Source organism: Triplophysa dalaica, chromosome 21 (assembly GCF_015846415.1).
Source record: "Triplophysa dalaica isolate WHDGS20190420 chromosome 21, ASM1584641v1, whole genome shotgun sequence".
NCBI lineage: Eukaryota > Metazoa > Chordata > Actinopteri > Cypriniformes > Nemacheilidae > Triplophysa > Triplophysa dalaica.
This window is the reverse complement of record NC_079562.1, coordinates 10,778,993-10,803,680: the sequence shown is the minus strand read 5'-3', so window position 1 is coordinate 10,803,680 and position 24,688 is coordinate 10,778,993. Positions and strand designations below refer to the sequence as shown.

The 24,688-nt window shown below is 37.5% G+C and overlaps 1 protein-coding gene and 1 long non-coding RNA gene across 2 annotated transcripts; one reads left to right on the top strand and one right to left on the bottom strand.

Moving 5' to 3' along the window:
• Positions 1-918: 918 nt before the first annotated feature.
• sfmbt1 (Scm like with four mbt domains 1) lies at positions 919-21,722 on the bottom strand. The gene is made up of 21 exons (XM_056734147.1): positions 21,510-21,722; positions 18,771-18,828; positions 17,380-17,474; positions 16,794-17,037; positions 14,973-15,061; positions 12,721-12,973; positions 11,652-11,749; positions 10,354-10,455; positions 9,365-9,524; positions 8,628-8,710; positions 6,631-6,757; positions 6,354-6,467; positions 5,724-5,766; positions 5,572-5,642; positions 5,339-5,481; positions 4,421-4,530; positions 4,147-4,322; positions 3,882-4,060; positions 3,457-3,681; positions 2,361-2,489; positions 919-2,287 (listed from the first exon to the last, which is right to left on the bottom strand). Exons 2-21 carry the CDS (start codon positions 18,793-18,795, stop codon positions 2,147-2,149), a joined length of 2,607 nt encoding a protein of 868 aa, XP_056590125.1. The 5' UTR covers positions 18,796-18,828; positions 21,510-21,722; the 3' UTR covers positions 919-2,146.
• Positions 4,530-5,697, top strand: LOC130409929 (uncharacterized). Its single transcript, XR_008904952.1, has 3 exons — positions 4,530-5,026; positions 5,348-5,410; positions 5,565-5,697. It is a non-coding gene; the product is annotated as an uncharacterized LOC130409929 (long non-coding RNA).
• Positions 21,723-24,688: the final 2,966 nt, after the last annotated feature.

Genomic DNA, 24,688 nt, shown 5'->3' with positions numbered 1-24,688 from the left:
TGTTGGGTTTAATGGAAACAATAATGGTGTCTAGTGGTGTGTAATGGGTTCTATTGGTGGGATGTTGAAATGATGGCCAGAATACACTACAAAAGGGTTTTTAATGATTTCAATAGAAAAAGATCTTGGTATTTTAATGGAAACCAGAATTTCTGTAATGGTTTCGGGTTGTTTTTATTCAGCACGGAAGTGTATACTTTATAGTGTACATTGTGTAATATTAAACAATATTGTATAAATCCTGTACTGTGTAAATTATGTATTATGCACATTCTGTGTGTGTGTGTGTGTGTGTACATATATATATAAATATTAAGACCAAACATTAACCCGCTATCCATTGTTTCTGTTTTGGTTGTGTGAGAATAAAGGTGATTATATTTTATTTTGTATGATTTGGTTACAATGTAAGGCCTGGTGATCACAATTGGCCTGACAACCATTGTCTTGCTTTATTTTAAATCAGGAGATAAATGCGGCATTGACACTACATTGTGTTTCTTCAAATTTTCTTTAAAGTGGTCTTACAATCCCTATCCTTACACTTTCCTTCTCTGACTTTTTACTTTCACAAATAACTTTGGCCTATTCATGACCCCTGTTTAGACATCTTGGTTGGGTCAATCTTTGATGTCAAAAACACAGTAATTATGGGTAGTAACACTGCAACTAAGGAAGTTACCATACTTCATATTTAGAAAAACACAAATAATACAATTTCAGAATTATTGTCATGATGTAAAATAACCACATCTCACCAACTTAAGGAAGATATGACTTGCTGTGTTTGTTATGAAATAAGCAAAAAAAATTGTGTTTATGTTACCCCATAAGACTCTCTAAAACGTTAGAATTTACAGTCGTTAAAAGATCAAGAATGAAGGCTTTATATAAATAAAACATTTCCAAAGACCAAACAAAAAGAAGTCCATTCAATTTATTATCTTTTAAATAACACTTTCCACCAACATGTAATTCAAAGTAAACATATTTTAAATCAACAGCTTTTTTTAATGAATGGGGATGAAGAACAGGAAATGAACAAAACAGAGCCTGGCAAAACAACTTATCAAAAACATCTTTCATCAGTTGAGCGCAAATGCTTACAGAAGGGGGAGCAAGAGAAATGAATGGAAATGGGAGACTGTTGCATATCGTATCAAGTCAAATAGTCTATAAATGACACCACTTGAGCCATAGCTTTGCATTGCAAGCCAAAACCAGGTGTTATTTTAGTCATCAAAACACAAAGGTTTTATTTAATGCATTCAAACACATGTTGTTATCTATATGATGTTACGAATATTACAGCAGACATGTTCAAAAGAGTGCCAAGACTCTTCAATTTGGTGTTGGTAGACCCTGGATTTGCAACTATATTGTCCATATCACAGTCAGTGACATAACCTGAAATCTTTGTGTGCTTATATCTTAACCATAACTCTGCACTTTTTTATTTACTATCAATTTATTACGATAAGCAAATGTTTATTAGTATTTACATCAATCACAATTGCAGAATCAGGCATACATGCCTTTTCCTAAGTACTATTGTGTTACAGTGTAATTCCCAAGCTTTTTTAGAAAACCAAAGCGAAATGGGAGAATAGCCCCACTAAAATTAACATCTGGTTATTTACACTATTTACATTCACACTCCTGTATGTACAGGTTTACATACCACTTACAGTACATGGGCAATTGTTATTTTGTGCTTAAGGTAATTGCATTGTCATCCGCTCTAAAGTTAAGAAACGTTTCAAAAACAAGTAAAGAGCTTTGCTTATTCTTGCAGAGACTGAATGGACTAGTTCTTTGGACTCAGGTTTAACATAACCTGAGCTGAACTAATCTTTAAAAGAAAGATCACACGATAAACAAAGTAGTCCAGAACAAGGCTTGCGTTGAGATGGACAGCCCAGCTGTAAAAGTACCAGAATCACCCTGTTAAAAATGCCCCTCCAGTAGTTAATCTCATCTGTGCCTGCTGTGTAAACAAACTAATGGTAAAGGAGGCTTCTAAAGCGCTAAGTGAATTTTTAAAGGTTCTATGGTCCATAGAGGTAAAGGAAGATCACAAACACCAGGAAACCGCCCGAAAAAGCCATAATGTCATAGCTCTACCCCTCTCTACAGAATGTCACCCTCAGCTTGCAAACTGTTGATAAAATGCCAGCTTGACCCTCTCAATGTGATGGCACAACTTAATGGCGGGGCCGAGCTTCAGGTCCATACACTCTTGCACGGTGGGAAGATTTAACAGAAGCAGGGCCTGACCGTCAATCTCCTGTAAAAAAAAGTGTGAGTTTTAACAAATGGATCGAATGTAATGGAGTTGCGTGTAGGGTGCATTTAATTACTTGATCCACGAAGATGCGCGCAAGCGGAGCACAATCGGTGGTCCTAATAAAGCGTACAACGTCAGTGACACTCCACTCCAGCGGACTGCTGTCCAAGCAAAGCTTCTGAGGAACTTCAACACGCGGACTCTTTGGAAGAAACGTTGAAAAACAGTTATGCAAACAGGTTAAAAAAGGTACAAACACTATAACAGTAACGCCGTTTAAGTGTCATGTATCTAAACAAAGCTATTAACCCCAAAATTACAATTTTATTATTGATTTACTCTCCAAACCTGTATGACCCAAAAGAAGATATTTTGAAGAATGTTGGCAACCATACAATAGTGGCCCCCATTGACTTACGGCGTTTTCACACCTGTGGATCGATTGCTTTGTTCCGAAAACGGGGGTTAAATCGCTACAATATTGCAATTTATTTTAGTTCGGTTCGCATATTTCAAAACGGACCAAACTTTGTTAATACAAGTCACGTGCGAGTTAACTCTCCTTCGAATGGTCAGAGTGAATCTGTTTATTTTCCGGGATTCCGCTTAAAGATGTCATCTGTCAGGATGGACAGACAGCATTTACGTTGCATTTTTGTGGGTTGTTTGGTTACTTCTGTTATGTTAGTTCATTATTTTGAGCAGGAATCAATACGGGACAACATTATTGCCTTTGATTTTTAATCAAAGCATTTTGATTTTAAATGGCATGGATATGCTCACCAGAATTCGCCATCACCAAAGAGCTATCAGGTATGTTCATGGTTAATAAACGATCCCCATCATACATTGTGATGCAGTCTGGTTCGTTGGTCTGTTGGGTTTTTTGCAATCGGGTGAGATTGCAATCCACCTTTTTCAGGAGGTCTCGGAGCGATTGTTTTAGGGTGGATCCTAGCACAATTGCCGTGTTCACATATGCCTAAACGAACCGAACCAAGAGAGAAAACGCACCAGGTTCCAAAACAAACCCTCATGTGTGAAAACGTCCCTACATTGTCAATGAGAAAGATACAGGTTTTGAAAAAGATAAGCGTCAATGACGGACGATAGAATTTGTATGTTTTAGTGAACAGTCCTCACTTGAAGTATACGTTTAGAAACACTACCTTGGGTGAAGGAGGCCTGTTTTCATCATCTGAGCAGGAAGGCGAGCGAGCCTTGCGACGTCTACGTGAAGGACGAGGGGTTTCGGGAGGAGAGGTTGATGGGGTGGGGGGCTGTGACTTCTTCTCTGAGTATTCAGAATCATCCATCAGCTCGTCCTGCATCTCAGAGCCTGTGTCTTCACTCAGAGAGTCATCGTCATCCAGGTCTTCCTCATCACCACTTCCCTGTAAGACCAAACAACACCCAGTCTTGTTAGCACATTTCACAATACATGAACCTCAGGTTTACTGCTTGCAATATCTGATATTTACACCGGCTCTGACAGCACGTCAACACCAGATCGTGTACCTTATATTCTAATGACCATTAAAGCAGATGGATGAAGCAGTCATACTCTCAGTCTGAACAGGTTTTGTTGAGTTACCTGAGGGGAGCCTACAGGAGTATTGTCGACAGAGGCAGAAGAACGTCTCTTTTTGTGGACGAAAAGCTGCTTCCTTCTCTTCCTCCTTCTGCCTCGTCTCTTTACACCCCCTTCCAGGTTCGAGTGACCTCCAGGAGGTCTGCCCACACGCCTGCTCTTCTTCTTCCCATAGTAGTACGCTAGAGAACAAGCTCAGTTAGCTTAACAGAGCAAATTTAACAACGAGTAGGGCCAAACAGGAACACCAAAAGTGTAAATTACTCACTGTACTTAGTTTTGGTGAGCACAGAGCAGTTTTCCGAGCAGCGGTCCAAAACCATATGTGGACTGAACAGGTTGGGACAGCACTCTAGTTTAATGCAGGTCTTCCGACAAAAGTCGGCCACCTGGTCTGCTGTGCGAACTATCGCTACTGTCGCCCTGTAGCTTTTTCCTTTATACCTGTGAAACACATAGTCTACTTAGGAAAGCAACAACCAACTATTTGTAATATAACTATATCATAAATGACATACTGTAAGTAAAAGGAATATACTTACTTGGCTTTAAGTGTCTCTCCGTGACCCTGCCAACGGCCCTCCTGGTCCAGCTGCAGTTCTCTCAGCACTCGACTGGGCTTATAGGCAGAATTTATGAGCAGCGTCAGCACCTGTAGATCCGACAGGTCACCAGGATAACATGAGATGAGTTAATAAGCCTTTAAAGGGGTAAGTTCATGAAAAAACTGACTTTTTCCATGTTTAAATGCTAAAATTCGGTCTCTTGTGCATCTGCGAACTCAGAAAACGTGAAAAATGACAAATCATTACCCTTTTTATGTGAGCCTATCTGCAAGCCTGTGAGAAAACGAGCACTTCAGAAATCGCTCTCTTTATGACGTAAGCAGCCGTTCTTATTATAATATTTCTGACCCTTGTTCTGAACGTGTCCACCCACTGCGTCACCGCCATTAATGATTTCACATGTGTGAAGTTCCAACACCATAGGAAAAGAAACAAAGCTTACGAACTGTTCTGTTGTTGACTACACAGACCAGCACAGAACAATGTTCCCAGACTCACGGGAGACAAGAGAGCAATGGATTTATTTAGTTTTCAATGGAAATAATCCACACTGAACGAGGCAAAGCTGCCAATAAAGACATTGTAAGTACCGGTATGTTTTAAGTAAGACCCCAGGGACCTGTGGCAACTTAAAAGTAGATAAAATATCACTTTGATACATTTGTCCGTTCACTATTAGAAGGCAATGGCTGTGGCTTGTAAACATGCAACGGGATTGTCCTGTTGAACGTTAATTTGACTTTAAAATTGCGATGCATTTGTCTTGAGTATCTTCACTTCAGAAAACTGTGTGTGGTTTTAAACCTAGAAAAAAATCATCCCTTTAAAAAGCAGACATTACATTTTTTCTTATTTATAGAAAGTAAAATGAATAATGTGTAATGCATAACCTACCTCTTTCAGTACCAGAACACAGTTCCCGGGTCCCACACACTGGGGTAACTCTGCAATACGGCCCTTATTGAGGTAAGGCCCTGAGAAGCAGCGATGGTTAAAATAGATCTTAGGGCAGCAGTATTTGCCATTTGTCTGGCCAGCTGAAACAAGATCAGAATAGTAACAAGTTAGTGAGTCAGGATATCACATGACCATGTTTTTTATTGACTCCTGTATGTTTCAGAGCTCACCTATCTCAGCCTGACTGTTGTTCAGCTGTTGTTTGGTTGTATCAGGCGAGGAGTCTTTAGACGGGACTCGACTGTAATAAAAGAAATGAATGAGTATCTGTCTATAAATAAAACTGTAAACTCAGACCTCTTTGTGTCTTACTGTTACTTACTGTTTCTCTGGCTGTACGACTGCCACCTTTCTCTGTTTCTCCACTGCAGGAAAAGAACAATTGCATGGGTTGAGGTGTCTCATGTTTCTGAAGGTCAACAGTCAGCTCAAATAGTACCCACTTTATCAAGTTAACCCCTGGTTATTGCACATCTCTGCTCACACATAATACATAAATGGGGCTTTTGTAAGGCACTTGTCAGAACTGTCTGACAAGTCAAGTGACAGCTGTAGGATTATTACAGACAAGTACATTTTGCTCTACTTTTCCTTTTTGCATGATGCTTATTTTCTTATTTTTTTGTAAAACACATGATAAATTGGGACTGAGTCTTCATTATTTGTTTATTTATTGTTTTTAGTTATTGACTCTTTGTGAAGGTCTACTGGAAGTCGGGCCATATAACGCTTGTTTATGTTGTTGACGCTGAAACCGTCTATAAAAACATGAATAAAAATTATTTAGTTGTTTCAGTTCCAAAATATTTGTGTTTTCTCTTTATTAAGAAAGTTGGTCTAAAACAGTTGTTAAGCACTGTATAGAAAAAGGAACGAGGTTACACAACGTTAAGTTATAGGAACAAGGTTAAACATAAACACAGAAAACACAGAGTGCGCTCTTTTTTCTGACCTCTGGGCTTGCTGGGGTACTGAAGAGGGTAGCCATTTGTTTCACACCAGCTCACTGGGAAAACATTCATAGAGTCTGTGTGAACTATGATTTCTGGGATGGGCTTCTTTGAACCTGAGCAAAGACAGAAAAGCAGGTTTATGTTCAGTGTAGGCAATAAGGTTATTAGTAGTCTCCGTATATTTATCAGAGATCTTCCTCTGACAAACATTACATAATCATTTGTGGTCATCTAGAGCTGTCACGCTGAAAAAAGATAAGAGTGTTGATGTCACACCTTCTAAACGTAACCACATGTGTTGACCTTTGACCTTGGTAACAGTTGCTACGTGAATGTTTTCAGGGCACAGCGGGTTGACGGCCTCCAGCATCATAGACTCTTTAATGCACTGATCAGACGGGTCCTGAAAAGCAATTGAAATTTAAAGACATGTCAAGCTTCAAAACCCATGAATAAGTTCCTAAAAAAGATGTTTACATTCTGCAATATGTAGCCTGTTGTGAGTTAAGAACTGTTACATGACCAACTCCAGGGCTGTAAAAAACCTCATAAACGATTAATAATTTCAGTTCAGTTTATATATTTATTAGTGATGTAATGATAGAGTCAGCTCATGGGTTGACAACACAATAGTGTCACAATATTTTGAAGAACATTTCAAAAATGAAACTGTTATCCAATTAACAGTAGGGCTGTGCGATATGGACAAAAAGAAAAGAATCTTGATTTTTAAATCAATTTGGGGATTTCTATTTTAATTTCGATTTTCAGTCAAATTTTTTAACAGTTTATTTCCTTACACAAACGATCAGGGAAACTGTTGATTTTATAAATGCATGCAGTGTTTATTAAAACATGTTTAAAAAAGAAGCATAAAAAGCTGTATTATGTCTAGAACAGACATAAGACAAGTAAAAACCAAGTTAAGCAAAATGTTTATACAACAGACAGTGGGCCAAATAAAAGTGTAACAATTATCCTCTGGAACCAACATACTAAATAATATGTCTCAAAAACATATAAAGTTAATTGTAACTACTCCACATTCAGTTTTTTTTTAAGATAAAAAATGTATTGTATATTTTCACAGTAGTAAGCAGCAAATATATTCCAATTAATATTAATATTGCATTAATATATTAAGGCTAAATTTAAACTTACCAATTGCTAGATGGAGTCTGTGATTTATTAATGATGATTTTCTGATTTCGAAATCATCATTAATAAAGTGCACCGTTAAACTTAAGTGAGGCTCTGATGTTCTGCTTGACCACATGTCGGAAGTAGTCGCGTAGTATTTCACTTGTTATAACTCGCATTCCACACTGGCCTTGCATTTGGAATACATTTCAGGGATGGCAACTCTTGAAAAATAACTTCGCGACGGCAGCTGATATCTCTTATCAAGTGCGTGTATCATTTTTTGAAAGCTGGCTTTACAGATTTTTGTTCACCTAGTTTTTGGGGTGCACTTTTGTTTGTGTCCTGGCTTTTCTTCTCCATGCACTGGTCGTAGAGCTCTTTGTGGTTCAGGTGTTGATATAGATTAGATGTGTTACCATGTTTTGCTGCAACGGTGGTTTTGCAGATCTTGCAAATTACGTTGCTCTGTGATGCATCATCTCTGCTAAATCAAAAATATTCCCATATCACAGATGTCGATTTTCTTTTTGTTACCAAGTCATTAATCTGTTCTAAGCTCATCTTCGCTGTTTCAGTGCGATCCCCCTGTTCTGATCAACCGTTCGTTCTGTTAAATTCTCGCGGGCTGTGTATGCGCGCTCGCTGCGAGGGACTCTGATTGGTTCGGATAGCATACCGCGGGACGTCAGTGGGCGGGAAAAGAATCGTGTTATCTGCGGTTTAGAAATCGCAGATGCTCACATCGAGGTTTTTTAACGATTTCGATTAATCGCACAGCCCTAATTAACAGACATGTTTCCAAAACAATTTTCAATGTTTTTTGGTGTACATTAACTTGTTAAAGAATTAACAACAGAACTGAAGGTTAAATATATATGAAGGTATATTTTATATATCAACATTTTTTAAATCAGCATGTACCATAATATTTTGTGTCATAATGTGTGTTGTTTTTGTGATCTGTGTTTTTGATTGTAGTGTATTGTGAAATGTGCATACTGCATGTAATGTTGCACAAACACCCTCCTGTGAAAATGAATTTCCTCCTTGAGGACAAATAAATTATCTATCCAATTATCTTTCTATATCGTAACACCCCTAATATTCACTTATGTAGATCAGAAACTCACAGGTGGGAAACAGTGCTGGGGGACAGCTTCAGCCTCACACTGCTTAAGATAGTCTGCCCAGTCAAAATCCTGACCTTGGAACCCTATAAACAAACACACGTCCATGAGTGCATTCTTCCTAATATACATACAGATTACAAATTAACTAAAACACCACACGAAAAAGATCTAAACTGTGAAGTAAAACCCAATTACATATTCTGCTCTTATTTCATAAACATGTAATTAAACAGCATGTTGATCGCACACTAACATATAAAAGTGCTATTTGTTGCATCTCTTTAAAGCTTTAAATCAAACAAACAGATCAAGCAGAGAGCCTGGATTTCATGCAGATAAAATTATGTCTGTCAAAAATCCAAAAGACATTCAGCTGTTAAACTAAGGAAGGATCAATAACGAAATCAAGGTCACAGCTCTGTTGGCCACTATAACACCCAAGAAGTGAGATTTTTTATCACATTCTGCAGTGAAAGCAATGTTGAGTGGTTTCACGGTTCCAGCTAGAAGTGAAATGCTTTTGGTGATCAATCCAATTCTCAGATCTCAATTAATAAACCACTATAAAAGTTTACAAGGATGTAAAATAGATTTCTTTCAAAGGAAAAAGCAGAAGGACTTGTTTAGAAAATATTTAGAAAGAAAAAGGTTCAACTTACTAAGATCTTAATACATTGTTAGGCATTTCAGTTATTTTATTGTCCTGCTGTATATAATGATTGAAAGATGTCACACACCTGGAGGAGGGCTGAGCTTTACTGCGTTTTTTAGACACCACTGTGTTGGGAAAATTCCAGGACTGTCTCTATGACAGAGAAAAGCATCTCCACCCCCTTCTTTCTGTGCCTCTTCTCTCATGTCATCCATCCGCACCAGAAAGAACTGATCATTAAACACCTGTCACACACACACAGGTTAATGAGCACAGGCTGCACAGCTACAAAAACAAAACGACAGGTCTAAAACTGCTTTTCCTGTTCCTGTGTTCAGTTGCTGTAATGTATGTACATCTTCCCTTTGAAGTTGAATCACACGTGGCCTGTTTTTGTAAACAAACATTACCAAGTTGTGATTGACAGAACACAAAGTGGAAAAGAAAATGAAGCCCAAGGCTTAGGATAGGGGGCTTGTCAGCCTGTCAGGCAATAAGTAGGGTACCTTCCTCCAATGGGTATAGCTTCCTTTAAAGCATTAGTTCACTATAACATTAAAATTTCATGATAACTCACTCTCCCACATATCAAACAAGCCCTCCGTTTGTTTATTTATTCTGCTAGACACAGAAACACGAGGCGCCCGGCACGCATAAGCAGTGGGCAAAATGCATCCTGCTAACTGAAAACAATTTAAAAGAGGCGCATCTAAAAAATGGGTTCTGTCTGATCGGCCCCTTATTCATCGGATGGTGTTGTGAAGAGCCTTTTGAACCTGCGGTGAAACTGAAATTTGGACCTTTACCAACAGCCCCCCGTTTAAGTGCATTATATGGATAAGAACCCTGGAATTCTTTCCTCAAATGCCTCTAGTTGCTTTCCACAGAAGAAATAAACACACATATGGGTGAGTGAATTATCAAGAAATTATAATTTTATAGTGAACTACTCCTTTAAGCTTTCTATAATATTTAGCAAAGGTTAAAAAGAGTGTCAACTACAGTTTTGGGTCAATGAAGGAAACAGCAGGTGAGGGAGGTACTTCAGATGACATTAAGGATCAGCTACGGTACCTTTGTCACAGTGGCCGGGCTGATGGTGAAAGGAGCTGCTGGGTCCACAGCTTCTAGCTTCATTGCTTCAATAAAACAGTGTGGAGTAATGGCCGGTCTGTCCTGAATATAGAAGCATATAGTATGTCAATAAAATTTAATAATTTACAAAGCTAGTGGTTCTGTATCATTTTTTAAACAGGGATTCAGATTTGCTGCAGTAAAATATTTTTGTATAATGACGGTATAAAAGTTTCATGTGTCTTGTATCATAATGCAGTATCTTCTCAGACAATAAATAATTTCAACCCTCCCAAAAATCCTATGCATTTATTTATTATTACACAGTGTAATTATCCCTTACATAAATATGAAGAGTTTGGTTCCAAAATGAGATAACTCTGTTTAAAAAAAAATAAGTCATCTTTTTTATTGTTATTATGTTCTTATTGTTTTATTGTGTTAGTTAGCTGTATATTTTTTGTTATAACAAACCAACTTCAGTTTGATTGATATTAATTGAAAAAAATTGTCTCATTTTGGAACCAAACTCTTCATATATAGGTGCTGGTCATTTAATTAGAATATCATCAAAAAGTTGATTTATTTCACTAATTCCATTTAAAAAGTGAAACTTGTTTAATGTATACATTCATTCCACACAGACTGATATATTTCAAGTGTTTATTTATTTTAATTTTGATGATTATAACTGACAAGTAATGAAATTAGTTCATAAGAAAATTTCGATTTTCACTGCAATATTATTTTGGCCAAAAGATTTTACAATAACAATATTAGCAAAGTATCTATTGTATATGTTACAATAGAAAATAATAATGCTATAAGTCAGATTCGTCTTTAATTTAGTTCATCTTAAATTTTCTCATTTTTTGGAGAAACTCGAGTATAGGGATTATATAGAGAGTTTGTACCCACTGTGGCTCTAGAGCAAACATGTGCTATATAATTATTTAAAATATTTTCATCTGTGTTGCTTAGAATTAACCCCCATATCAATATTCAATGATTATTAATATATAGTTTATCGTGATAGGCCCTATATTCTCTTCAGGTACAAAAAGTAACATTGTATACAACAAAAACTGAGGCTAGTATGTTGATATGCTCTTTCGGAGCATAACCATTGATTGGTTAACTACCACTTAGCAGCTGCCTCTGTAGCGAAGAATACTGTAAGTCACCTTAAATAAAGATAATATCCCTGGAGCAACCTGCATGTGTTTTATTTAAGTGCATAAAGGCCACAGTGGATCACAATTACTATGTTATGTAATAGTTCACTAGTATTTACTGACCTTGTAAAACTCATCACTGATGCTGGAGTCCTGTTCCTGAGAGGAGATGGTCTTCTTCACCTCCTCCCATTCTGCTTCAGTGTGTAGAGGGAGCAGAGCTGCGACAAACAAACACAACACAAACACACGCTCAGCTCTCTGCCGACCTCATCAACTGTTTATCTTCTGAAAGCTAGCGGACTTTGATCTAAGCCCCTGTAAACCCTCCCCCATGCATCAATCCCTCATATTGATCTGCCAGGGTACACATGCAAGGATGACCCTGTCGCGAAGGTCCATGCGAACAAGTTTTGTGACAGTTGATGGAACCGTTGCTTCACTTGCCGTTCATATATTTCAACAATTTGTTAAACCCAAAGTATGAGGGAAACTGCGACAAATGCAGATTGTGGATTCTTAAATCTTTAATAATGCGTCTACATGATTTGCAACCTTGAACATTTTGTGTCGAGATCAATATTATTTACCTGACAAAAATTAGGTTTTGTTGAAATTGCAAAAGTAATAAGTGGATATACGTTTCGGGAAAAAAATGATAATGGATTATGATTTCTTAAATGCATTCTCAAATTTTGTAGATGTTGTTGTGCATGTTAGTCAGAAAAAACACATATGACACATCCTGTTAGTCTTCTGGTTTGCTGATTGCTAACAATGAAAAAACTTTAGATCCACATGTACTTCGAGTGTCAGCTGTAAAAAAATATGAAATTTCAGTGAATGTTTGCTTAAAACATCTTAGTCAATCAATTAAAGATTATTTTTCTTGCCCCATTGGCAGATATGTTTGGTTTTTTTAAGCACAAATTCACTGAAATTTCATATTTTTTACTAAAAACAAAACTTATTTTCTTAGGTCAATTTACTCATCAAGAAAATGCATCTTGATTTAAGAATGTTTAGACATTTTTACTGGAAAAAAAACGTCTAAGTAAGAAAGTCATTTTTTGCAGTGTAGCGCCATTCTCTTACTGCTGAGCTCTATATAGAAACATAGCAGATTATCTAAATTTATCCACTATTTACATTCTGCAGCATATTATAAGGTAGGTGGTGCACAAACGCTCACCTGCTGGAGGTCTAAGAGTACAGTTGTGTTCCTGCGCCCAGCCAGGCAGATGAAGCAGGGGCTCCAGGTAAAAGACCCATGTGATGGAATGGGTGTCAGGAAGCCCCTCTGTGCCAGAATATCGAAGTCGTAAGCGACCCCCTATATTTTCCTCGATAACTGCAGACCAGACCACCCCGGCATCCTGACGGTCCACCAGCTCAACACTGAGACCGGGACTTAAGAGATCTATAGGATTACAGCCACGCTGGGCCTACATTAAGAAAAACAGTCAACATCTTTAGATCTACTTCATAACTTACGATCATCAGTTTTAAGGAGAATCAAAAATCTTTGGAACAGTGCGAATGGCAATGTAATCAAATGGCAACAGTTGTCACATGACCAAATGTAATGACACCAAATGCTACATTTTGTGGGGTTGGAATTTATATGGAACAAAGTAGGGCTGCAACTAACGATTATTTTAATAATCGATTAATCTGTAAATAATTGTTTCGATTAATCGATGAATCGGATAAAAAAAAACCAAGAAAAGCATTCATTTCCAACCCTTTATTCAAAAACAGAACTAAAATCTTTAGAAAGTGCACAAGCATGTTGCTCCTTGAACATCCCTGAGCTGTTATAAAAATAATAAAATAAAATAAAAATGGACTAACACAAAAAACATACACATGTATGCTTTACATCTGCCAAATATATAGACTTTTTTTAAATAAAAGTGCCACCTGAGCTGCCAGAACAATAAATAATTTATAAAAAATAAAGAACAATACAAATCAGAAAACTTAACAGGATTTGTTTGAATGTAAGAACTTGTTCTCTACACTACACTGCAGACAGACACTCGCAGATGCACACACTCGCAAACGCACACACTTTTGCAGACGCACACACTGACAAACACTGACACACACACACACTCTCTCTCAAATTCACTTGAAGCTTATTCATTCAATTACTACCATCATTGTAGTAAGTGCAAGCTTCATTTATACACCACATTTTAACAAAGCTTAAGATGACCAAGAGCTATAAAAGAACTTTAAAATTAAATTAAAAAGTACAACACACACAAATATATTTGTCAATAATAACCTATATGGGAGAAAGCACAGAATATACACTGCAAAATTGCTTTTCTAACTTAGTAGTTTTGTCCTGTTGTCAGTCCAAATTTAAAAAAAAATCTTATGTGAAGAAACATGTTCTAGACACATGAAAAAGCATAAGAAATGATGTCTTGTTTTCTGAAAAAACACCTCAAATTAAGTGATTGTTTGCTTAAAGCAAGAAAAATTATCTGCCAATGGGGTACAAAAATAATCTTAATGAGATATAATTTCAAACAGAAGTTTTAAGCATCACTTAATTTTCTTGTCAAGTAATCTTGATTTAAGATTTTTTAGATATTTGGACTGGAAATTAGACAAAATTACTAAGGAAGTTTTGCAGTGTAGCTATACATGACAACAGATTGATAAATGAATGGTCCAAAAAAGGCGAGTGAATAAAAACGTGTCTTTAGTCTTACAATGCAAAGTGCAAAGTAACTACACCACCCCTGATTATACTGTTATTAACGAGCTAATGCTAACTTGTGATGCTTGTCAATCTGGATAACGAGTAAACACCAGCACCAGGGACATTACGTTCTTCACTTCGAAACGGAACAAAAGTAGGATTCTGTAGTGACTTAACCTGCTGTTGAACTCCCTTCCTCCTCATCACAGACTCAAACATGTTTGAGTTTCAGGTGCTGGATCATTGCCGCGTTGCTCCCGCCATGTCGCGTTTGCATATTTTGCAGTTAACAAACTTTTTCTGTTTATTTAGTGTGAAATGCTCCCGCACCTATGATGACTTGGGTCGCGCTGATTTCTCTGCCTCCGTCATGTATCTTTCCTCCGCTCGTTTTTTTATTTTTGCTCCGCCCTGTATATGAGGCGCCGAACTCTGCTAGCATCAGTGCGCGAGAGAGACCGAGTGTGTTTACTTCGCTCCGCGCTCAAATAAAGTTTTTTTTAATAACCAAACGTCTCCGCGTCGCGCGACACAACGAATCGATGATGAAATTCGTTGACAACTTTTTTACTAATCGATTTTTATCGATTTTATCGATTCGTTGTTGCAGCCCTAGAACAAAGCTCACATTTTAGCAGGTAATTGAGTGAATAAAGACCAAAATGGGTGAACTATTCCTTAACCGGTGACATAACGCAGTATAATAGCTAAGGCACGCCTCTCACCCCTTCCAGTAGATTAGCAGGTACACTGCAGCTTTCATTCAGAGCTTTCTCCAGCAGAGTTTCCCAGTCCTGATGCTTCTCACGCACACCTAAACACAAATTCAGCAGCGTGTTAGAGACATTAGCAGTAGTCTATACATAATAATGACACGTAATTTGCATTTAACTACACAGCAGCATATGTACACACAATGTGCGTAGTGTACAGTGATCTGCCGAAATCAACATAAATCAACCAACGTTTCATTTTGACAAATACAAATATCCTAAAATTAAAGCCTGAAAAATAATCTGCATGCACATATGAATATTTAACGTGGTGCTGTATGATTGACCTACTGACCTAATCACCTCAGGGGTCACGATCGAGGGGGAGGAAATTCCAAAGGCTGATGGCTTTTTTGTGCATGGTTTTATTTTTAATTTAATTCATATTTTTATATTTTGCTACACTTATTGATTAAATAGTCCTATTCCCAATAATAATAAAAAGATGGCTGGAAATCATCTTGCGACCCCATCCCTGTTGGTCTACTTTGGGAACCCATGATCCAACAGACTATACTGTACCAATAGTTAGACCATTTAGCACTTTAGTTTGTTTTATAACTGACATTTTGTGGTATAAGCCTGACAGAGGACAAATAGCACCAACCATCTGCATCTTTCCATCCCTGTATCTGTTCCAGGATTTTATCGTTTTATGTATTAAAACAGGCCTTTTAATAAATTCATAGAAGAAAATTCTGTGCCCATCACGGACCGGCAAGCTATATAAAAGACACAACACCCCTCCCCCATTTCCTGAATATGCCCACAAATCAACTATCAAAAACCACCTACAGGAATTAGCACTACGCTGCAACACAGCAGCTGAAGTACTCACTAAGATAATGCTTCGAATATATCATCCACACAGTGCCAAATTAGCAAGCTTTTTTTATTTACCTACAGGGTTAATGCAATTTTTAGCTCTTTTGCTAAGAAAAACATACAGTGTATGTGTATTTGTTTTGTGTCCGATAGCATGGACTAAGTGGAGCTGTGAATCCATTTTCAATTAATTCTCATGAGAGCTGAGTGACAGGCTCACACGTCAGATCGTGGGATTGACAACACAGTGGAGCATGCGGTGAAGTTGAGAAATGCTTAACTTTATGCTACCAAGATGGAAACAAACTGGACGGCAGCCAATCACTGTGAATCACACGAGAAGGCTGTCACGTCTGTCATAAGCGTTTCAAAAACTGCACAGTGCTGGAGTTTCCACTAGAACCAATGTATTAGGTATATTTATTTCAGACCTTGTATGCAGTTTGTGCACTTTCATTGAATTGTATTACATTTGTTTGCTAATAATAAAGTAATAATAATGATCTTTTCTTTCTTTTTTCCGGAGAAAAACAAAAACACACTTTTGTGAACACATTAAGTGGCCCCCATTCACTTGGATTGTTTTTTTGTCTGTAAACTGTTTCATCGGACACGTGTACGCCTGACCCCCGCAGTTAACTTTCGGTTTGTGTCAAACAATATTACTATTTATGTTTTATTTAATTGATTTTAATATTATTTTGTATTATTATTATTTACTGTATAATAATTGTATTAAATGAACCATTTGTTGAATGGGTCCTGTAGTTTTGACGCATTCAAACAAACCGTGTGGTATATTAATATCTAGCGGTTGTGCATTATTGTATTGCGAATATTAAAAGACAATCATGCTATTCTTTATATAGCAAAAACACCTGCAAAGTAACAAATGTATGGCAAAGCATCAATAATACTACATTTGTGAAATTTGCATTCTCTGCTCACCCTCAGGAGGTCTCATTGGTCGACCCTGCTGTCTGCTCCATCCAATCGGGTGCAGGTCGGCGGTCATGATGTCACACCAAAAGTCGGCACGCCGGTCATCTTGGTACCCCTCGTATCGCAGCAACAGTAACTGTCCACATGTGGTAATTATTGTGGCCACCCAATAAGTGGCTTCCGACTCTGTACGCACACACACCTCCAGCTTCATACCAGGAGCCAGACCCGTCTGCAGACCCTGGTCCACCTGCAGAAACGTAAAACACTACTTCTCACCTGAACAAACAAATCTGTGAAATCACATCTTGTGTGTAAACAAGGGTGTAGCAAGTGATATCATAAAATAAATATTTATATAAAAAAAATGCTAAAATATCTTTAATATCACGGTGCTATAACACAGGAGCCTACATTTTGGAATTGTTGGTTGTTTTAAGAGTTGATTGTAGATTGTATAAAACACTTCCTTAACTACATTTAGAAATATAGCAAACAGAATAAATTATGAGGTAAACAATATTTAAGAAATAATCTTGGTTTAGCTCTACAAGGAGACAATTCAGAAAGTGTTCTGGCCACATTAACTCACGTGTTTAAAGGCATGATGAGGAACAGAAAGTGCCCCCGTTTCCTCCAGGTGGTCATCCCAGTTAAACTCCAATGCATCCTGACCAGAGTCTGGATCTAAATCAGACCATAGTAAGAAAAATGAATAGTTAAAGGAGTAGTTCACCTTCAAAATGAAAATTCTGTCATCATTAACATGCCCTATTTTCTTTTCAAACCTGTATGACTTTCTTTCTTCTGCAGAACACAAAATAAATTGTTGATAACAGAACAGCATACCACCCATTCACATCTTTTGTAACCAATGCAAGTGAATGGGGGGCTGTTAACAACATTCTTCAAAGTATCTTCTTTTGTGTTCTGCGGAAGAAAGAAAGTCATACAGGTTTGAAATGACAACATGGGGAGTAAATAATGGCAGAATTTTCATTTTGAAGGTGAACTATTCCTTTAAAGGCCCACTGCAATGCCATGGAACCCGCAGCATTATTTGATATGTTGATGTTATTTCAACTGAAAATGCAGTGAGCGCGAGACACATCGAATGGCCCCTCCCACTTTTAAAATAACCAATAACATTTCGTTTACATAACAGTCTGGCAAAGCTCGATTTAACAGCATGATAGCCACAGTGACAGTGGTGTAAGAATAGGCAGATCACTGTTACCAATGATGTGTCATTTAAAGCTTGTTATGTAGACTTTAACGGGTTGGATATATTTTGTTTTCTCAGCGGATTTGCGCGTATGATTGTGTATAGGATCAGCTCTGAGCTAAAGTGTTTCTTAACCGGAGGACACTCACGTGCAACCGCTCGCCTGACACTTAACACCAAATGAACACTTTAATGTAATGTTTATACTGTCTGGATCATCTCCTATCTCCCATCTAGTGCATTATGCCTTAATTCACCATGTAGGACATTGTAAATGTGCTGATATGAGGCACCACTTCCGCAGCTAGTGAAGGAGGCGGGACTCTTCGGAGTCTTAAGCGGATTTGATTGGACAAGAACTTTGATGAGAGGCTGAAGTGCAGCGGGATGTCATGAAATTTCTAGATTTGTTTGAGCGCATGTGCCAGATTGTCAGTTTTGAAGGGAATTTTGTCAGCGATTATTAGCATATCAGTTTATTGACGTCCTTAAGGCTCAATCATTTTTAATAAAGGAAAAAAAACTTTCAATTTGATTTCACTGGTTCTTTAAGATACAGGAGAACTTATTTTGTACTGAACTGTGTTTGCAAAAATGTCTAACATTCTGTGTCAAGGACAAGAGCTCTCCTAATCTATGTGTGCTTAATGCAGCAAAAGCTCACAACACTGTGATTTTCAGGGTCAGGGAGCAGACTATGGGATTGTTTTTCAATTTATTTAGCAACAGAAAACAAGTAAAGAAAACAACTAACTTACCAGACTCCAGCGCCTCAAGGCTCATCTCTAAACCCCCTGGAGCACAATCGAACAGCTTCTACATGAATAATGAGGGGAATGGGGAGGAAAAACAGAGAGAAAGAAATTAGGATGTTTTAATTATGCAAAAGCCTTTCTGTGAAACTACTTGCCACATACAAAGTTTGTGTCTGTGTGTGTCAAGATAGAAACATGAGAAGACTTGTACAAGCCTTTTCAATACTTGAACAAACATTTCAGACAGCCATATTTAAAGGGCTACTTCACCCAAAAGTAAAAAATTCTGTCATCCTTTACTCACCTTCGATTGTTCAAAATCTGTATAAATTTCTTTGTTTTGATGAACACAGAGAAACATATTTGGAAGAATGCTTATAACCGAATAGATTTATAAAACCCCAATTGAACACCATTGTAGGAAACATTACTTTTTCTTGTTCTGTTGAACACTAAATAAGACATGTTGAAGTATGTAGGACAGCAAACAGTTTTGGGGCACTTTTTACTACCATCGTATTTTTTCTTACTTTAGAAGTCAATGGGGGGCAGACTCTGTCTCAATATAAGCAGTCTTCCAAATATCTTCCTGTGTTTATCAGAATAAAGTAATTTATACAGATTTTGAACAACTTGAAGGTAAGTAAATGATGATAGAATTTTCATTTTTGGGTGAAGCATCCCTTTATGCAAGAAGAATCTTTGGTGCGTCTGTACTGGAGCTTCAAAATAAAAAGCCACTTGATACGCTCAGTCACCCTGCGTCACCCACCATTACATTAAATAAAGACAAATGCAATGTACCTTTGCAACAAAAAAAACAACTAAAAAGCACAGCAAATGCTCTAATAATGAAATATAGACAACAAATAAAAATAAAACATATTGAACAAAACTAATATTAAAAGATAAACTACACAATAACTAGAAGCGCAAAACCACTCCTCAGTGTTCTGTTTCCAACTCAACATGCGATTTCAAATGTGTCACTCTTAAATAGTATAAAGAAAGAAAATGGCTAACAAAGTTGCATTAACTCTATCTATTCATCCAGAGCTGTCAAGCTGTCTTTGTGAAGCCTGACATCTCTATTAAAGAGAGATGGACATTCTTCCTGACAGCCGTTGGCGGGCCACGACCCTCCTGCTCCGCTGGGATCAACTCTTTCAGTGCACCCCCCTTTGCTTCAACTTCGTCTCAGGGCCCTGGAGCACAGCCCAGGCCACGGACACAATATACTGGGGGTCACAGTGGTCTCCAATAGGGATTGAAACGAGCAGCCAAGGCTGTTTAGAAAGACATGTCTCCTTCCCTTGAAAACTTTTAAAACAAACAAATAAATGGCGACCATGCGGTAACCACAAATAAAATAGGCGAATAGACTAAACTTAGCATTTCTAAATGTTTTAACACTATTTGAAGTACACTACATGTTCATTTAATATATATTTTACAGTAGTAACAAAAACTAGGCATGTAGTCTGAAACCGTGGTTACCATGGTAATTTTTCAGAAGCTATAGAGATGTATATGAGGATACAGCGGAAATCTATTTCTGGTGTCTATGAACCCTCAGCACATTCGTGCCAAAGTCTTTCGCTCCATCACCCCATGCAAAGGACAACTTCACCCAAATGATCAAGGCCCAAAACACACGTGTACACACACGCGCAAACACACCGTGGGTTACTGTATATAACACAAGTGTCTATAAAAACACTGAAAACAAGAACATGACATATGACGCAGTGACCGCTATAACGTGGATCGACCACAGACCTCTAACAGTCAAATCGTCATTCTTTAAAAAGTGTTTTACACACATTTGGGAGAACGTTTATCGTTCAGAGATATAATTCACGAAGTAGGTACACGTTTAACATATACAAAAGTCAAATGAAATGCAAATCTTTTAGAAGGGTTTTTATTTTTTGCGTTACATTGTAGTTAAATATAAAAAATAAAAGGATATCATCAAAATGATTATAAGTATTTTTCGTCATTTTATCAATAGAAAGCTTTAGGCTGCCGCAGAACTTGCTGTTCTTCACAATAGTGATGTGACTTACAACACAACTTCTATTATGTAACAGTCAGAAAATGAAACTGTCATCATTTTCTGAAAGTGGTTTAAATATACACGTTACTTCCGTTATATATAATATAATTCTACGTAAAAAAATTATTTAGCAGTATTGTGTCGAACCAAACCCTAAATAACCGCCATTTAGAAATACCGACGGCAGTAATAAATAAGCGATAGCAATCATTCTGTATTATTATATATTATTTAATATGAGTAATTTAGAGAAATCCTCCGGTACATGACGACAGTTGCCTGATCGAGTGCGGTGTGTTTGGCTAGCTACATATAACTGGATAATAGCATTAAATGCGTTCACGCCGATCGGGCAACTTTCATTCCGCAAGACACACAATGCAGTTGACAATTACAATATCAAACCACGCGTTTTCTTAAAGACAATGTTTAGCGACGCTTTTTCTTTGATGCGAGTGCCGCTGGTTTCGTGCACATGCTAAAAACGCCTGCAACCAAGTCAAGTTACTGAAACGTCATAGCTTAAGCAATAGAGCCAGGCACTCATACGAGCGAGCACAAGTCACCTTTTTTTGGAGACGGGAAAAAAGATGAAGGCAACGCTAAATCGCTCGTTGAAGCCAAGGTCACTTAGTGCAAAGGGTCAGATACATAAATATTTGGGATTGAATTTCGTTTCTTACCGATGAGGAGTTTTTCAAGTCGGTTTTAGATGCCGTGTCTTTTTCCGCCTAGTCGTTCACGACCTCATTCCAATATGGCACAAAGTGTTAATGCGCATGCGCCGCCTCTCGCGCGAGCCTCTCATCCACGAGCCCGGGGATTGATATTTGCTGGCTTTCGATTAAAACGGCGAACTTGCCGCATATTTCAACACAATAATTCCAAAGTCCTGTCGAGATCATAATAAAATAACATAAAACAACACTTTTGCTCATATTTAGTGGTTATATTTGTTACGTGCCCGTAATGAACAATAAAAACAGTGGGACAAAATATTAACGGTTGCTCACAACTGTCATGACCTGTTTAAGTCTCAATCGCGCTGTTGTTGACGATTATTCTAGTTTATTTGACTTATTCGGTCCAGGGAGGAATAAAATAGCATTTTTATTTGTGCTATAAAAGCTTTGCCGCCCTCACTTACTGTCGTTTGTTCAATACAGAAAGTGTGTGTCCTATTGGCTAGAATGTAGCACTAAAGAGAGCTTAATCTATCGCACAACTGCGCCACGCTGAGCAGCCAAATCCAGTTTAATTAATCTTTCTGGATCCTTCGATGGGAAGACATCATATTTTCATTTGAGAAACCAATTTTCTGCATATAAAATGGTGTATAATTAGCATAAACCAAAATAATGTTAAAAAGCTACATTTATTGAAAGAGTGCTCTGATATATGACATTGTTCCAGAATACAAAATATTGGAGGATCACGACGATATGATAGAATGTCGCGTCAAATATCAAATTTTATATATGATATTGCATTTATAATTGTGAAAAGTCGAATGCGTTTTCTTTTTTTTTGCTTATTGGTCCACCTGTCAATGTAATGCTACACATAAAGCTATTATTGCAAAATAAGCAATGTGAGCAATAATTAGGATTTTCCCATATTTTAATGAATGACATCCAGATCAGTTCTCATTCACTAAAAAGTCATTCACATGGTTCACGGGCCTTCACGTAGGAAATCCTGTTAAAATAGAGCATATTTATATTTGTCAGCTTTAGTCTTTACCTATTTATATTTATACAATGTGTATGTTCACAATTCCTTTATAACAGCACACTGTTTAGAAACCATCTCAGCGACACACTTCTTAGCAAATCTTTTTTAGTCGATTTGTCATATTTGCTATACATTTCCTGCACTCTGTCCTATTGACCATCTCTAATTCTAGATTCGTCACAGGCTCTTGAGGTCACGTAAGATTAACATGCAGTTGGATACAATACACACAAGATGGCAGTAGTTTCAATCTTTTTGAATTAGTTTAAGACGCTGTGATGGGTGAGGATGGGTCAGCAGAAAACACATTTAATGCTATTCGATTACGGTTTCTTTCAAACGTTTATTATGGCAACTATAACATCCCAAATCACAGTTAAAATTGCTATTTTTAGTACGCTTACTGTAGAACATTTATTTTTGGGCAGGAGAAGGAACAGTTCACCCAAAAATGAAAATCCTGTCTTGCATTTACTCACTCAAGTTGTTACAAATCTGTATACATTACAGAAAGGTATTTGGAAGAATGTTTGTAACCAAACAGTTCTCGGTCACCATGGACTACCATGCTATAGGAAAATGTGCTTAATACATTTCTTTGCTCTGTTAAACACATAAGAAGAAGAACTGTTTGGTTACAAGCATTCTTCTAAATATCTTTCTCTGTGTTCATCAGAAGAAAGAAATTGACACAGATTTGGAGCAACTCTAGGGTGAGTAAATGAAGACATAATTTTTATTTGTGGTTGAACCGTCCCTTTAAGAAGCTTTCAGAATTGTGGCTCCCTAAGGAGCAACTGCAATTATTCTCCAGGTCAGGATGAATTGTCTAAAATCCTTAGATCATCCATATCAACAAAATGCATGCTAGATCCTATACCTACTAGTTTATTGAAAGAGATGAAATAAGATCCTCTGCTTAGTATTGTTAACTCATCTCTGTCATAAGGACGTGTCCCTAAAAGCATATAATGTGGCTGTTATTATTAGGCCCATTCTCAAAAAAGGCACATAGCTGACGATGGACCTATATCGAATCTACCTTTCATTTTTAAAGTCCTTGAAACTTGAAACTGTAGTTTCATCACAACTATGTTCCGTGCTCCAAAGGAATGACATCTGTGAAGAACACCTGTCAGGATTTAGAGCACATCACAGTTCAGAGACTGCTCTGATCAGAGTAACAAATGATTTGCTTTTGGGATCTGATCATGGCTGTATCTCGTTACATGTGCTATTAGATCTTAGTACCACTTTTGACACCATTGACCACAGAGTACTTTATGTAGACTTGAAAATGATGCTGGCGTTAGTGGATTAGCATTTAAATGGTTTCGTTCATACCTATCTAACCATTTTTAGTTTGTAGCAATAAACAATGAGGTGTCACGCAAATCACTAGTCCAGTATGGCATGCCACAGGGCTCAGTCTTAGGGCCTCTGCTCTTTGCACTATACTCTAGGAAAGGAGTGTCAAAATCAATTCCTGGAGGGCCACACCTCTGCACAGTTTAGCTCCAAACCTAATCGAACACACCTGATTTGTCTCATCAAGGTCTTTAGGATTACTAGAAACCTCTAAAAAGATGTGGGTTGGAATTGGTTGGAGCTTAACTGTGCAGAGCTGCGGCCCCCAGGAATTGAGTTTGACACCACTGCTCTAGGAGGTCTAAATAAGAGAAACGGAGTATGTTTTCACTGCTATGCTGATGATACTCAACTCTACATTTCCTCGAGGCCTCACGAAACACAGCAGTTCACCAGAATGAGGGAATGCATAGTTGAAATAGAAAAACTGGATTTGTGGCAACTTTTTATTGTTGAACTCAGGCAAAACAGAAGTGTTACTTATTATACCAAAAACCGCCATACGTAACTACCAAGAATACTACATAACTATTGACGGATCCTCAATAAAACCCACTTGTCAGCTAGGAATCTGGGCATTTTTTATAGTAACCTATCATTTAAAAACCATGTTGCCAAAAGCGTGTTTTTTCATTTTAAGAGTATATTTAAATTACGTCATAGGCTGTCACTATCAAACACACAAAAGTTAATTCACACATTCATTCATTACCGCTGCTTTGTAACAATGAAAAATTTATAAATAATAGTTGTTGAGTTT

Coding starts and splice junctions, on each gene's coding strand:
- sfmbt1 (XM_056734147.1), bottom strand. CDS start 18,795: ATGAGCCTTGAGGCGCTGGAGTCTG. Junction 17,038..17,379: donor CTCATCATGCCTTTAAACAC/GTGAGTTAATGT, acceptor ACGTTTCTGCAG/GTGGACCAGGGTCTGCAGAC. Junction 2,288..2,360: donor CGCGCATCTTCGTGGATCAA/GTAATTAAATGC, acceptor TTTTTTTTACAG/GAGATTGACGGTCAGGCCCT.